The sequence below is a fragment of the Lasioglossum baleicum genome, chromosome 16 (assembly GCF_051020765.1).
Source record: "Lasioglossum baleicum chromosome 16, iyLasBale1, whole genome shotgun sequence".
In the NCBI taxonomy this organism is placed as follows: Eukaryota; Metazoa; Arthropoda; class Insecta; order Hymenoptera; family Halictidae; genus Lasioglossum; species Lasioglossum baleicum.
In genome coordinates, this window is record NC_134944.1 from 8045481 (window position 1) to 8060268 (window position 14788).

Here is a 14788-nt window from a genome sequence, read left to right on the forward strand (position 1 = left end):
TCGCACCCTCGCGAAAAACCGTGGCGACCGTTTTTCCGTGCGATTTTCGCGGCGATCTGCTAGCACGAGAATATCGAATTCGTTGTTGGATCGTGTCGGATGTAAATCGAACTTTCCCGTAACGGGTCGCAAGATCGTCTCGGGGACCACTTCTTTTTCTTGATCCTACGTCCTCGTCCTCGTCCTCGCCCGCGTCACGGTGCGAGTTTTAATCTGGAACGTGGCGATCGTCTACGGGAAGCGCAGGCCTCATTGCACCACTGTGGAAACTAGAAACCGGTGGCAAAAACTAACCCAATATCTAAGCTTGTCGCCGTACCCTCTCTCGGTCTCGCGATTCTCTGTTCCGTTCCGTTCCGGTACTTGGAACCCACGCCTCTCGCATATCTAGTCCGGCCTTATTCTGCGATCTGCAAACTGCACAGGAAACGGCGACCCGAAACCGCGATCCTCGCCAAAATTCAACTATTCAAGCCTCGGACTTCTACTTTCACTAACTCAACTAACTAACTCACTAACTACTCATTTTTTCCCCTCTTTGCAACATGCCACACGTGAAAAACCGAAAACATGTTTTCTCTAAAAAAATTCTAACAATTCAAGCGTCTCTGAAAGCCTTGAAAAATTTTTCTCGCCACCCAGACCACCGCAGATTTCAAGATTAAAGCTTCCTCTTTACAACCACACCAAGAAACTTGATCTACCATTTTTTTTAGGCGTTTTATTAAGCTTTAAATTGGAAGCTGCTCTGGCATCTTTGCAATAATATAAGGTACCTTAGACGATCAAACATGATCCTCATTTTTGTACTATAAAACAGCCCTAAAAAATCGTACATCGATTTTTACGGTCTCTTTGCAAAGCGGAGGCTTCAATCTTCAAATCCGTGGAAGATTCATTCACGAGAAAAATTTTTTAACGTTTCCACAGAGGTTTCGATTCATATCATTTTTTAGGAAATATGGGTCCTCAGTTTCTCGTCTGCTACATCATGTAAAACTATGTTAGAGGAAAATGAGCAATGGTGCGCGAAAGTAGACTCTTCAAGCTTTAAAATGAGTGCAAGTTTGTTGCTCTACGATTACCTTTTACGAAATTATGACAGTTCAAACATTGTCAAACTTGATTCTCAAAAATAGTCGAATACTGTTCGCGAAAAATTTATGGCACGATGTTTGAACATTCATAATTTCTTGAAAAAAAATCGTACAAAGATAAACTTGGGCTTATATTAAAGCTTGAAGCCTCTACTTTGACATGCTGTCACTAATTTATCCGTAAAAAATTTTTCCACTTTGTGACACGTAGGGAAATGAGAACACTCTAAATTTGCAATTTTTAGAAAATTGTTGACTGTAGTATGATCGAAAGAGAGATTGAGAAGAAGTCGACGAGGGTTACGAGAGAGAAGAAACTTGGTGCGGAGGGTAAAATCGAGACGATCGGATGTTGGACAGTGGCGGAAGCAGTCTGCTGTCAACGGTGGAGTTGTTTAGACCGGTAAGCTCGTGGAAAGAAGCGAAAGAACGAAGCAAGCAAGCAACGCGGCTCGGCGGCTCTCTCTTTCTGTCTCTCCTTCTCCTCTTCCCTGCCGCGAGTCGTCCGAATGGTACGTGAGTTCCAGAAACACACTGACGACTCTTGGATTCCTCGTACCGATAGATGCAGCTTGTCGCAGAAGGCTCTATGATCGGCATCCCTCGTCCGGCATGCGAAACGTTTCCCGTTTTCCACAGAAATCGTCTAGACTGGCCAGATGAGACCGAGCAACCGGAAATCGTCGAGCGACGCCGGCGGAAGCTGCCTCGAACGCTCTCGCGAAATCTCCCACGATTCCTCTCCCTATTAATTTGCTCACTACCAAAGTTTAATGGGCGTAGGAGCCGTGAAAAATTCATTTGGTTATAATTTGTTCGACTTCAAGCATTTTATGAAATGCAACGTCAAAGCCAGCTTTAAAGACAGCGTCAAAGCAAGCATTGAAATAGATTACAGGTATCTTAAAGCCAGCTTCAAATTTACCTTCAAATTCACTTACAAAATAAATTAAACCCAGCTTCAAATTCACCTTCAAAATAAATTAAAATCAGCTTCGAAGACAACTTCAAAACCATCTTCGAAGACAGCTTCAAAGACTGCTTCAAATTCACCTTAAAAATAGATTACAATCAGCCTGAAAGGTGGCTTAAAGCCAGCTTCAAAGACTGCTTCAAATTCACCTTAAAAATAGATTACAATCAGCCTGAAAGGTGGCTTAAAGCCAGCTTCAAAGGCTGTTTCAAAAGCCTGTTTCAAAAGCCTGTTTCAAAGCCTGCTTCAAAGCCTGTTTCAAAGTCTGCTTCAAAGCCTGCTTCAAAGCCTGCTTAAAAGTTTGTTTCAAAGCCTGTTTCAAAGCCTGTTTCAAAGCCTGCTTCAAAGTCTGCTTCAAAGTCTGCTTCAAAGTCTGCTTCAAAACCTGCTTAAAATTTTGTTTCAAAGCCTGTTTCAAAGTTTGTTTCAAAGCCTGCTTCAAAGCCTGCTTCAAAGCATGCTTCAAAGTTTGTTTCAAAGCCTGCTTCAAAACCAGCTTCAAAGCCTGCTTCAAAGCCAGCTTCGAAACCCTTGAACGGCGGCTTGGAGCCAGTTGCATCTCTCGCGAAATCCGTGGTGGTTCTTGTCACATGCGGAATGCACGAGCCACGTTCGGAGTCAAAGCATGATCGCCGCCGCGGCGATAGGCGACGCTGGTACGGGTCACGGAACGAGAATACGTGATGGCACGCGACACGGCCTCTTTCCAATCGTTTCGACGTTTCACCGACACCTGGGGATTCACCTTTGTTCGCGTCCACCGCGGAAAACCGGAGCTGGAAATTCGTCCGGCGACAAACGCTCTTCTTCTCCTGACCGGAAGTGCCGCTACGGCGGCGGCGGCGGCTGCGTCGCAAAGTCGATGGCCGCTTCGACTGTCCACTTACCCTGTCGACAACATGTCACATGTTGTTTCGCAAAATAGTTATTCGATGCAACCTCGCAACGGGCCTGTCCCGACCCGGGGAAAGTGGTATGCAAATTACATCCTGCTCGGAATTGCCGAAATAATCATTCTTAGAACGTCGTCGAGCGAAACGAACCGTGCGCGATTCGCTGTGACTCGCATTAATATTCGAACAGGCTTCGGGACACGATCGCTGGATCATTTCTGACCCGGGTAGCGGACCTTCATCCATAATTTTGCTGTTAACACTAAACCTACCACCACCGGTCACATAAACGGCTTCAGAGTTTTTATCTCACAATTATTGAAGTTGTAAAGATGCTTTCGTAGTAAATGATTAAGTAAATACATTTAATAGCGGAGATATAATAATAATAATATGAACCGCAAATCAAATAAATCAAACAAATCAAATAAATTTAATCTTGTTATTTTTATAAGACATCATGTATCGGTTAATTTTAGAGCTCGGTAGGTTTAGTGTTAATGCTTTTAGTGCTCTGGCAACTTTTTCGTTCCTAAAAATCTACGATTTAGGATTCTAATCTACGATTTCGAATTTTATCTAGATCCATCGGTCTTCTTATCGCGCAAACTTGCATAACCTTCTAGCTCTAAAAGTATTAACCCCTTGCCGTACGATTTCCTTCATGGTTACAATTACAACTTCTTCGTCTTTAATAATATCACCGATGAGAACAGAAAGTTTGTATCTATTGTATACCTACATTTACTTTAACGCTGAAATATTGATTGCAAAATAATTGAATTCTCTTTCGTCTTAAAAGAAAGACAGCACATTCATATTTAGCAAATTACATTTAAAGTATTCGCCACGAGTCCAACGTCCAACTCGTTATTATTCGGCAGGAATCGGTATATGTATATGTATATTGATCTATAGATCGGCAGGTCTGACAGTCCAAGTGTAAATACTAAACCTATCAAGCTCTAAAAGTATTAATTCCATGCCGTACGATTTTTCTCCTGGTTATAACAACTGCAACTTCGTTATCTTTAATAATTTCACTGATGAGATCAGAAGAAGAAGTTCTTTCGTTTCACATTTCGCAGATTACATTTCAACTGTTCGTCACGATTCTGACTCGTTAGTATACGGCAAGGGGTAATCATTTTTTACCGTAGTCAGTGTATACTGATCTATAAGATCGGCGCGCGTGCATGATCGGCAGGTCTGACGGTCGGTCGGCGCGTCTTTCAGGTTTTTCATCGGCGCATAGTCACGCGGGTACCGGATACAAGAAGAAAGTTCGGTCGCCGATTTAGTCGCCGATGAAAGTATCGCTTCGAGTTCGGACTCGGGAATCCGGCGCAGAGTTTTGCATACAATCGATCGAGATTAGAAAGCAATTAAACGATTCCCCTGGAGCCATCCCGAAGCGTCGGCTTGTGTTTGCCCATCATTTCTTCCACGGACAAATGAACGTTTCCGTGAAGCCCTGGATCATTGGACAAGCACGAGATCTCGCTGCGATTTATGCGGTCACCTGCTCGAAACGATCGCATCGACATTTCCATGCACTTATAAGCACGGGGACGAGCATATTGCTCGCATAAACGAACCGTGTAACGCATTATGCGAGCCGCGACCAATGACCGGTGCTCTGATCACGTTCGAAACAACCTCGAATATATTCGTAGTTTACCCGGAAACATACCTACCTGTTCGTTTATTTTATAAAAGGAACGTTTAGTTTATTTCGTAAACGAAATTAGTTTATTATTATTAGTTTATATAGGGTGAAGAGGTACCAGTTATACCGAATATTTAGCGAAGACTTGGAAGTTTATTGGGTTGGCAAGAAAGTAATTTCAGTATTTTAAGGGGAAATATATAGAGTCCAATTTTTTTATTCGAGCAAAAGGATTTTAATGAATAAGACATTGTTTCTTTTGTTCGATGATCTTTTACACAAAAAAGAATAAATAAGAAAATATTTTATTGATTAAAGTTCATCGCTTGAATAAAGAAATACCTACTTTCTTGCCAACCCCCAATATTATTCATTTGAAAAGGCATTCTGTAATTTATTTTCCATTATTTCTGATATACGATTGATTATCAACCTTTTTTCTGTATCGTCAAATTTTTCTGAACGATTTTGTTAAAAATAGAAATTTTAATCCGAAGTTATTTGGTCCTATTTACCGGACACAAGAAATTTGCGATAAGAAATTAATACTAGGTACTTCATGTTATTTTTATTAATTTCTAAAAAGTTTGTTTCGTACCTTTACCCTACCGATTCGTTTATTTCATGAAGGAAATTAGTTTATGATTCGTTTTGACTCTCGGTGACCTTCAAGAGAATCTTTTTTCACGCTGCTAACTTTTTAAGAATCCTCCACGTATACAGAATATTTCCGATTGGAATTTGCGCGCGATTAATTCGTTATTAATCATTTTCAATCGGTCGATTTCTTAATTAGCTTGTAATATATGTATAGACTAATGTGAACGTTTTTATACAACAGAAAATTTGTTGGTAAATGGTATATTGTTCGTTTGACTTTCCTGTATCCATATTACACGAAAAACATTGACCCGAATAGCGTAATAAATAAATAATTGATCAAATAGTGACAGAAACTCTGAAAAGTGAGCGATGGCGTCTTCTAACGGCCAGCCCCGGAAACATGAAAATAGAAAATCGGTAATAACTTGGAAATGTTTTTAGTTATAAATTGTTCGTGGTAAGTCATTGTATCAAATACGTATCGTAGATACTCATAAATATTAACTGTTGGATATGAAAGATATTATACATAGTGATACATTATATTTACATTTATTGATAATGAAAAAAATCAATAGTATTGGATATTCATTACAGCAGCAAATGATTCGTGCCGCTGTTCCCATAAGACACAATGTTAATTCCGGCACGAATTATTTGCGCTTCGTATACGTACTTACAGCGCCATCTAGCGGTAGAACGCTCAAACTGTTAGTCAAATTTAGTTCCGAAACAACCGTTAGATGGCGCTGTTCAACACTGTCCGTACAGCGCCAATTCGTGCAGCGGCAAAACGCTCAAACTGTTAGCGAAATGTTACCGACAGAGGTACCGGTCGGTAACCGCGCCATGTAGCGGTTGATTTGGAACTAAATTTGGCTAACAGTTTGAGCGTTTTGCCGCTAGATGTCGCTGTAAGTACGTATACGAAGCGCAAATAATTCGTGCCGGAATTAACATTGCCTCTTATGGGAAAAGCGGCACGAATCATTTGCTGTTGGAATGAATATAATCAATACTCTTTATTTTGCATGAATAAATTATCTTTATTGTACAATACAGACACAGAGGATTCTCGGGTATACACCCACCAATTCTTTTAGCCCTTGAATAACAATTTCTTGAATATTTAACCATATCCACGGTCACCTGTCAATAACGCGTGTCAGCTTCCTGCGCTTCCCGACAAAATGTATAATATATGTATTCGTCTGATTTTGACAGTTGACATAATGTGATGCACATGTGTTAGAACATTCTTGGAGGTTGCATAAATATCTGTAAATAATTTATAACCGTAGAAAGGGTCGTGTATATCTAATTACCACACCTGGGATGGCAGAAAAACCTGATTGTTCAGTAAAACAGACCTCTTCTCGAAATTGTGCAATATAATACGACCAGAAGAGGATCGTGCGACACGGATACAATTATTTATTATACGAAACGACAACCAACACGTTCAAGCGTTGTTAATATACAATAAAAAATATCTTCAACATGGTAGTTCGTTTATTAAAATCCTACTACGTTTTAAGTTTGTTATTTTTAATTTTAAACATATCTTTTCTTATTTATAATGTATTGTACTAATATAAGTGTGCAATAAACTTTTGTACAAACACTATTTTGTAGTAACAAAGTTATTTTCCTTTACATACCTTCCCTTTTCTTACATGGAACACTTTTGTGCGTATCATGTTCTCCTAATACTTTCGTAATTCTCGACAGTCTGACTTATGGTTGACTTATACTACTGAATTTAGTGCCACCTCCTTCGATATCATGTGCTCCTGATACTTTCCCAATTTTCGAGATTTTTAAAAATTTTCGGCCGTCTGACTTGTCGTCGACTTATACTACTGAAATTCGTGCCACCTCCTGTGACGTCATGTGCTCCTGATACTTTTCCAATTTTCGAGATTTTTAAAAATTTTCGGCCGTCTGACTTGTCGTTGACTTATACTACTGAATTTCGTGCCACCTCCTTCGATATCATGTGCTCCTGATACTTTCCCAATTTTCGAGATTTTCGAAAATTTGCGCCAATTTTCGACCGTCTGACTTGTCGTTGAGCTGTACTACTGAATTTTCGAAATTTTTCGAGCGTCTGACTTATCGTTGACTTATACTACTGAATTTAGTGCCACCTCCTGTGACGTCATGTGCTCCTAATACAAAGTTCAATTTTCGAGATTTTCGAAAAATTTCCTCGAAAAATTGAGAAAGTATTAGGAGAACATGACGTCACAGGAGGTGGCACTAAATTCAGTAGTATAAGTCAACGATAAGTCAGACGCTCGAAAAATTTCGAAAATTCAGTAGTACAGCTCAACGACAAGTCAGACGGCCGAAAATTGGCGAAAATTTTCGAAAAATCTCGAAAATTGAACTTTGTATTAGGAGAACATGATGTGGAAGGAGGTGGCACGAAATTCAGTAGTATAAGTCAACGACAAGTCAGACGGCCGAAAATTTTTAAAAATCTCGAAAATTGGAAAAGTATCAGGAGCACATGACGTCACAGGAGGTGGCACGAAATTCAGTAGTATAAGTCAACGACAAGTCAGACGGCCGAAAATTTTAAAAAATCTCGAAAATTGGAAAAGTATCAGGAGCACATGACGTCACAGGAGGTGGCACGAATTTCAGTAGTATAAGTCGACGACAAGTCAGACGGCCGAAAATTTTTAAAAATCTCGAAAATTGGAAAAGGATCAGGAGCACATGACGTCACAGAAGGTGGCACTAAATTCAGTAGTACAGCTCAACGACAAGTCAGACGGCCGAAAATTGGCGAAAATCTCGAAAATTGAACTTTGTATTAGGAGAACATGATGTGGAAGGAGGTGGCACGAAATTCAGTAGTGCAACTCAACGACAAGTCAGACATCCGAAAATTTTTGTTTTCCGATTTTCGTTATTTTTGCGATTCCAAATCAGTACAGTAACTCAATGACAAGTTAGACGGGCGTACATTTTTGTGAGAATCAAGAACAGGTTAGGACTTTGGGATAAATTGGTGGTTCAATAAATATTTACGCAGATATGCTTTTTTATTACGTTGTCTTTATTTATTCATTGTAGATTCATACAGAAATTGTGTGTATTGTACAAGTACATAACTTATGGTATACATTGTAAAAACATTTGTAACAAGAACGTTGACTGGCTCAGAGAAAATTGCTCAGAGAAGACATAAAGGAATTTTTATGTAGTTCCTGCGTCTTGTAATTATCAAAGAAAATTTTATTTTGCGTAGAGATCCACAGTCTACTCATCACTGATCAAATGTACCGCCCGGAGTGTCGCTGTGTCCCTATTCTTTTTTCAAATGTCGTACAAGGCGCGATCCTAGCGGAAAATGCAGTGAATTGCATCACATATTGACGACGGTGAAGCGGTGAATACGGTGAACATTCATACATTCATAAAATCGCCGGCTCAAAATTGTCTAATTTATTGTCGTTAACATTTGTCTAACAAAAAGAAACGCTCCATCGTTTCGCAATAATGGCAGCGTTCGAGGGTAACTATTCCCACAATTGTACAAATCAAACGCATCGTGTTGTCAACGATATACTCGACTGTCAAAGTCTTTTATACAATATTTTATTTTCAGAAATGGGAGTGCAGGGAGAAATTGCCACTGCAGTTGACGAAATGGAATGGACGTGCGTATTTCCCAGAAAATTATAAAATAATATATAACAAATTACTTCACTGTACTTGTATTTAATTACAACTGTTATAACCTGGATCCATCTTGCCATTTAAATTGTAGATTGCCAACAGACGTGCAATCTGAAGCAATACCGCTAATCCTTGGCGGTGGAGATGTGTTAATGGCTGCAGAAACTGGCAGCGGAAAGACTGGTGCCTTTTGTTTACCCGTTATACAAATAGTGTGGGAAACTCTGAAGGACTTTGAATCTGGAAAAGCAACTAGTTCAGCGACCACGCAACCGAAACCTGGTAAGGGTTTCTTATTTCATATATTTTATACCTGTCACAACTTGTATTCATTTATTAATAATTTACAGCCACACATTGGGCCCTTAGTTTATTCGATAGAGGCATACCATTGGCGATAACCCCGGATGGTTTGAGATGCCAGAGCCGTGAACAAAAAAGCTGGTTCGGTGGTCGCGCGAATAAAGGAGTCCAGGGAAATAAGAAATTCTTCTATGAAGTTATAGTAACCGACGAAGGTCTGTGCCGTGTTGGCTGGTCCCTGTCTCAGGTGAGCACTGAAGCACTTACACCAGTGACAAGCAACCCACAGACTGCAGTGAGCCAAAAGCGGAAACCTAGTACTACACACAGGCTGCAATGAATGCAATATTAAATACTTTGTTCCGTTGGCAACTTCAATTCCAGTCTGAGTCTACGCTATGGTCTCCTAGTGCCTCTTTAATGTGTCTTAAAAGTAACTGGTACATGTTAGTGTTGTTAAAATGAGCTCCGGTTCCTGAGCTTTGAAGGCTCGAGTTGCGACTTCAGTCGTAAATGCTGGAGCCTTGGTTTGAACCTTGAGCTGTGAGAACTGGAGTCCTCAATGCTTGAGCTTGAACTAAATCATACTAAATGTGTTCATAATTAAATCATAAATAAATGTGTTCGCAGGCTAGCTTGGATTTGGGCACAGACAAGTTTGGCTATGGTTTCGGTGGGACTGGTAAAAAGTCGAATGCGAAAGAATTCAATGACTATGGCGACTCTTTCGGCACGCACGACGTGATTGGATGTTACTTGGATCTCGACAAGGGAGAAATTAGTTACACGAAGAACGGCGTCAATCTTGGTACAGCGTTCACTCTAAACGCGCAACAAAAGTCTCAGACCTATTACCCAGCTGTTGTCTTGAAGAATTCAGAGATGTCTTTCAATTTCGGAGCACAGCCATTCAAATATGCTCCTCGTGACGATTATATGGCTGTCGCTTCTGCTCCGAAGGAATTTGTAAAAGAAAATCCAGTGACCAGCACCGCCAGAAGCAAGGAGGTTGGCAAACCGAAATGTAATGCTCCTCAAGCCATAATCATAGAGCCATCTAGAGAACTGGCCGAGCAAACCTTTAACCAAATCCAGAAAGTATGTAGACACTAATAATTAGACTGTGGATCTTTATGCATTTATGGTTTATACAAATTTTCATTCATACACAGATTTTATTTCATTTCGGATCTAAGTTGTAGACGAGTTTCGAAAACAAAAATTGCATAAAGATCCGCAGTCTAGCTACTACCAATGAAAACAGAATTTTATTTGGTACCACTTTTCTAAAATTTGTCTGCAAAAATTGAAAATTGCATGAACCCTATTTTGTATTAAAATACAAGGAATTGGGCAAGAACTTCTGAACTAACCTAACGTCTTCTCAAATATATATCTTAAGCAATATTTAAATTTTAGTTCAAGAAGTACTTGAAAGATCCTGTCATCAGGGAGCTATTAGTTATCGGTGGAGTCAGCGTGAAGGAACAAATATCTGTATTGAATTCTGGCGTGGATATAGTAGTTGGAACGCCGGGACGTTTAGAAGATCTGATTCAAGGCGGCTACTTGGCTCTAACTCATTGCAGGTACCAGTTAATGACCGAGCTCTGATATTGGTTCACGAGGCGTTATTTGCATTATTCAAAAGATCAATCTAGGCGGCAGTCGCCATCAAAAGTCCTGTTTTTACGTTTACGAGGCCTAATTTTACATTATTCGACAGCATGTAGCTGTCGCAGCTTTATGAAAATTGCTACATGCGTAGTTTTATGTTTAATAACACTAATTACGCCTTGTAAACGTAAAAATAGAAAATTTGAGAGCGATTGCGACCTAGATCTAGCACTTTTGACTACTGAAAACCCCACCTTTGCATTAAAGAAAAATGAGAGGGCCCATCCCGTACCCTTGAAAGAAGAATACCCCCTTGGATCGAAACTGCGAACGTATTACCATTAAATTTCCCTGGTCTCCAGATTCTTCATTCTGGACGAAGCCGACGGTCTGCTGAAGCAAGGATACAGCAGCCTAATCGATCGGCTATACAAACAAATTCCTAAAATCACATCCGACGGGAAGCGACTGCAGATGATAGTGTGTTCAGCCACGCTGCATTCGTTCGATGTGAAAAACATGGCCAGCAGACTGATGCATTTCCCGACTTGGGTGGATTTGAAAGGCGAAGACGCAGTACCCGAGACAGTCCACCACGTTGTAGTAACTGTAGACCCTCAGAAGGACAGGACCTGGCATAAGTTAAGGACACACATAGCAACCGATGGTATCCACGAGAGAGACAACATAGTACCCGGTGGCAACACTCCAGGTGGAGTTGAAGAATATTTTCCTAAAAATGTTCTTCCTGTTCTACGTTTCTAAGATCGAATGTAATTTACAGAGACATTGTCGGAAGCTGTGAAGATATTAAAGGGAGAATACTGTATTCGTGCTATTGTGGAACATAATATGGACAGAGCCCTAATCTTTTGTAGAACGAAGATAGATTGCGACAACTTGGAACGGTATCTGAAGCAGACCGGAGGAAAAGATTTCTCTTGCGTGTGTCTTCATGGGGACAGAAAACCCCAAGAACGTAAAGCTAATTTGGAGAAGTTCAAGAAGCAGGAAGTGAAGTTCCTGATCTGTACTGACGTTGCTGCTAGGGGGCTGGACATCACAGGGTTACCTTTCAGTCCGTACATAATTATATCTTTCATCTTTCACCTTGCAAAAACACACTGTTTTCTTTGGAAAATTTTTCTGGAACACGCTTTCAGACACATACACTCCCGTGTATAAGTCACCGGACACTAATGCAAATTTGGATGCAGACGATTCTTAAAAATGGTACTTCTACAGCTGCATAATCATCCCACAATTTCGCAATCTCTTTTTCCCAACATTTATTCAAATAGCATGTGTATATATTTAATTTTGCATTCAAATCGTATGATATAGCCACATCTAATCAAAATAATTTAATTACCATTCTGTTGAAGATAAGTAAGTGTCCTGTGATTTATGGACGGGAGTGTAGTTCGAAGCTACCTAGTAAACCTAGTGATGTAATCAGTACACAGGAATTTTTCTAGTGAACGAATTCTTTTCTAGTGATCAACATTACCCTGCCAGATGAGAAATCGAACTACGTGCACCGTATAGGAAGAGTTGGTAGAGCCGAGAGAATGGGTCTGGCCATTTCTCTGGTCAGCAAAGTACCTGAAAAAGTATGGTACCACGGTGAATGGTGTCCTTCCCGCGGAAGAAATTGTCAGAACACTACTCTAACTGATCAGGGTGGTTGTTGCGTCTGGTACAAAGAGCAGACTGTAAGTGACTGTACTCCTACGCATCAAATCCCTTCTCTACCATTTCCTAACCATGTTTTATTTGTTCCCTCAGTATCTAGCCGATATCGAGGATCACCTGAACGTCACGATCCAGCAGGTCGACAAGGACATAAAGGTTCCTCAACATGCTTTCGACGGGAAGGTCACGTACGGCCAGAAGATGGCCAATAAGGGTACGCAATGTTCTCCGTATGATTTGTGATGAACATTTTTACAGCCAGAAAATTCTATTCAATGAAAAAGTATGAATTGCTTGAATCATGCTGTGCGTTCAATATTACAGGTTCGAATTACCAGAACCACGTTCAGCAAATGGTCCCGTACGTGTCGCAGCTATCATCGTTGGAGTCCAAGGCGCAATTGTTATACTTGAAGAGACACATGGCCGCCGCAGCGAATTAACGCGCTTCGGATTTGTTAAAAAGCCTGCAGTTCTTTTCTACTTGAAGATAAATCGTGATCTGCTAATCAATTGATTATTGCCGATATGTTGCTCGGCATATGGAATAGTCTTCGGAGTATTTATAAATAACGTGTACTTTCAAATATAATATATAAGAGGTTCGTTTACAAATAATATAAAATCATGTGTTCCCCCGACACGTCGGAGAATTACCCTGGTCCTCAGCTTCTCGTTTCGCAGAAACTTGGAAACCCGTCGTCGATTGCTATGTGATACGCGACCGTCAAAATAACATTCGCGTTTGTGTATATAAGACATACGGCAAGTGTTTATTGTATCATTATAATCTTCATAATTGTACCATCGCTATTTCAGTTACACAAATGTATAATACAGTGGCCTTGCAGTGTTTGGTTTTTGTTGTAATTTTTTCTTTTCATTTTTCTTTTTTTTTCACAATATCTCTCATCTCCTTCCGCATTCTCTTTCTCTCTCTCTCCCCCTCTATCTTTCTTTCTTTCTCCCTTGTATATGTGCATGTACGCGCAAGCGCGCACCTTATGATCTGAATTTTGTATTTAGAGTATAATGTATATATATATCTATATATTCATATATATATCATATACTCTTGGAATTTACTAAATGACTTTTCTTTAATTACACATAATAATTTATACACATTTCTCGAAATCAATGGTAAACGACTAAAGTTATACAGTGTACAAATCATACCATTTCTCTCTCTCTCTCTCTCTCTCTCTCTCGCTCGCTCTATCTGTTTCTCTGCATTCAGATAAATCAGAGTATGTGCATATTCCTCTGCTCTTCTCAAATAGTGTGCGCGGTTCGCCTCGAACCACATTATCTCCCATTAATTATACGCTAAACTTAATCGATTTAATCAGCATTAGATTCATGAAAACATTTTTATAGTTTCTTGGTTTCATTATTTTTTCTTTTTCTTCATCATATTCAGACAGTCATCACAGAATGAGAATGAAATATTTTTCTTCTTACTTCTTGTAATCTAAAAACACATTTACAATCGTTCTTCCCTTTCGCACTATCTCACGCATACTCTCGCATTCTCTCACTCTCTCTCTCTCTTTCTCTTTGGCGCACTCTTGGCTCACACGCGCGCATAGTCGATTTTCCTGACTGCATTTAACTCGGTAAATCATATTTATATAATATATATATATAATATATATAACGTATATATAATATATATATTTATTCATGTATTTTTATGTATATCAATTTATCATATACACTACATAGTCCACCCCACGATTCTCGCTTTTAATAGCGACTGAACGATCCCGTCCGATCAATACTCCCGTTCGCCTATTATTCTTCTAATTAAACTCATCTTTCTCTCTCTCTCTCGTTTGATTGCATCGTACGCAACGTGACAGCGTGTGTGTGTACGTCTCTGTATGTGTATGTTGTCGTTTATAGTTATTGTGCACTTTGGAAACGTTCTCGAAGTTTTCGGGTAAAGAAAAAACGAAAGAAGAGAAAAAACGAGATAAACAAACGGAGAAAGTCGAGACCGTGGGGCGGACAACATTAATTTTTCATTTTTCTAACAGAGTTTCTCGAGTTCCGTTATCGTTAATATTATTATTATTATTATTATTCATTTACATCACGTATAGATCTGTCCTCTCTCTCTCTCTCTCTCTCGATTTCCCCCACCGTTTTAAAACGCTAAATTTGTCGAGCGTTCATTTATTGTTAATGCTCGACGCCACGGTTCATTCTCGTCGTTTTATTTATTTTTTTTAATAACAAA

At 39.7% G+C, this 14788-nt stretch overlaps 1 protein-coding gene across 1 annotated transcript; it reads left to right on the forward strand.

Annotated features, from left to right (window-relative positions):
• Positions 1-8603: 8603 nt before the first annotated feature.
• On the forward strand, positions 8604-14788 carry Ddx1 (ATP-dependent RNA helicase Ddx1). Its single transcript, XM_076440880.1, has 11 exons — positions 8604-8764; positions 8858-8909; positions 9020-9210; positions 9279-9478; positions 9862-10329; positions 10651-10820; positions 11211-11560; positions 11633-11926; positions 12346-12563; positions 12637-12757; positions 12868-14788. Exons 1-11 carry the CDS (start codon positions 8749-8751, stop codon positions 12984-12986), a joined length of 2199 nt encoding a protein of 732 aa, XP_076296995.1. The 5' UTR covers positions 8604-8748; the 3' UTR covers positions 12987-14788.

Coding starts and splice junctions, on each gene's coding strand:
- Ddx1 (XM_076440880.1), top strand. Junction 9,211..9,278: donor GACCACGCAACCGAAACCTG/GTAAGGGTTTCT, acceptor AATAATTTACAG/CCACACATTGGGCCCTTAGT. Junction 12,758..12,867: donor CCAGAAGATGGCCAATAAGG/GTACGCAATGTT, acceptor TCAATATTACAG/GTTCGAATTACCAGAACCAC.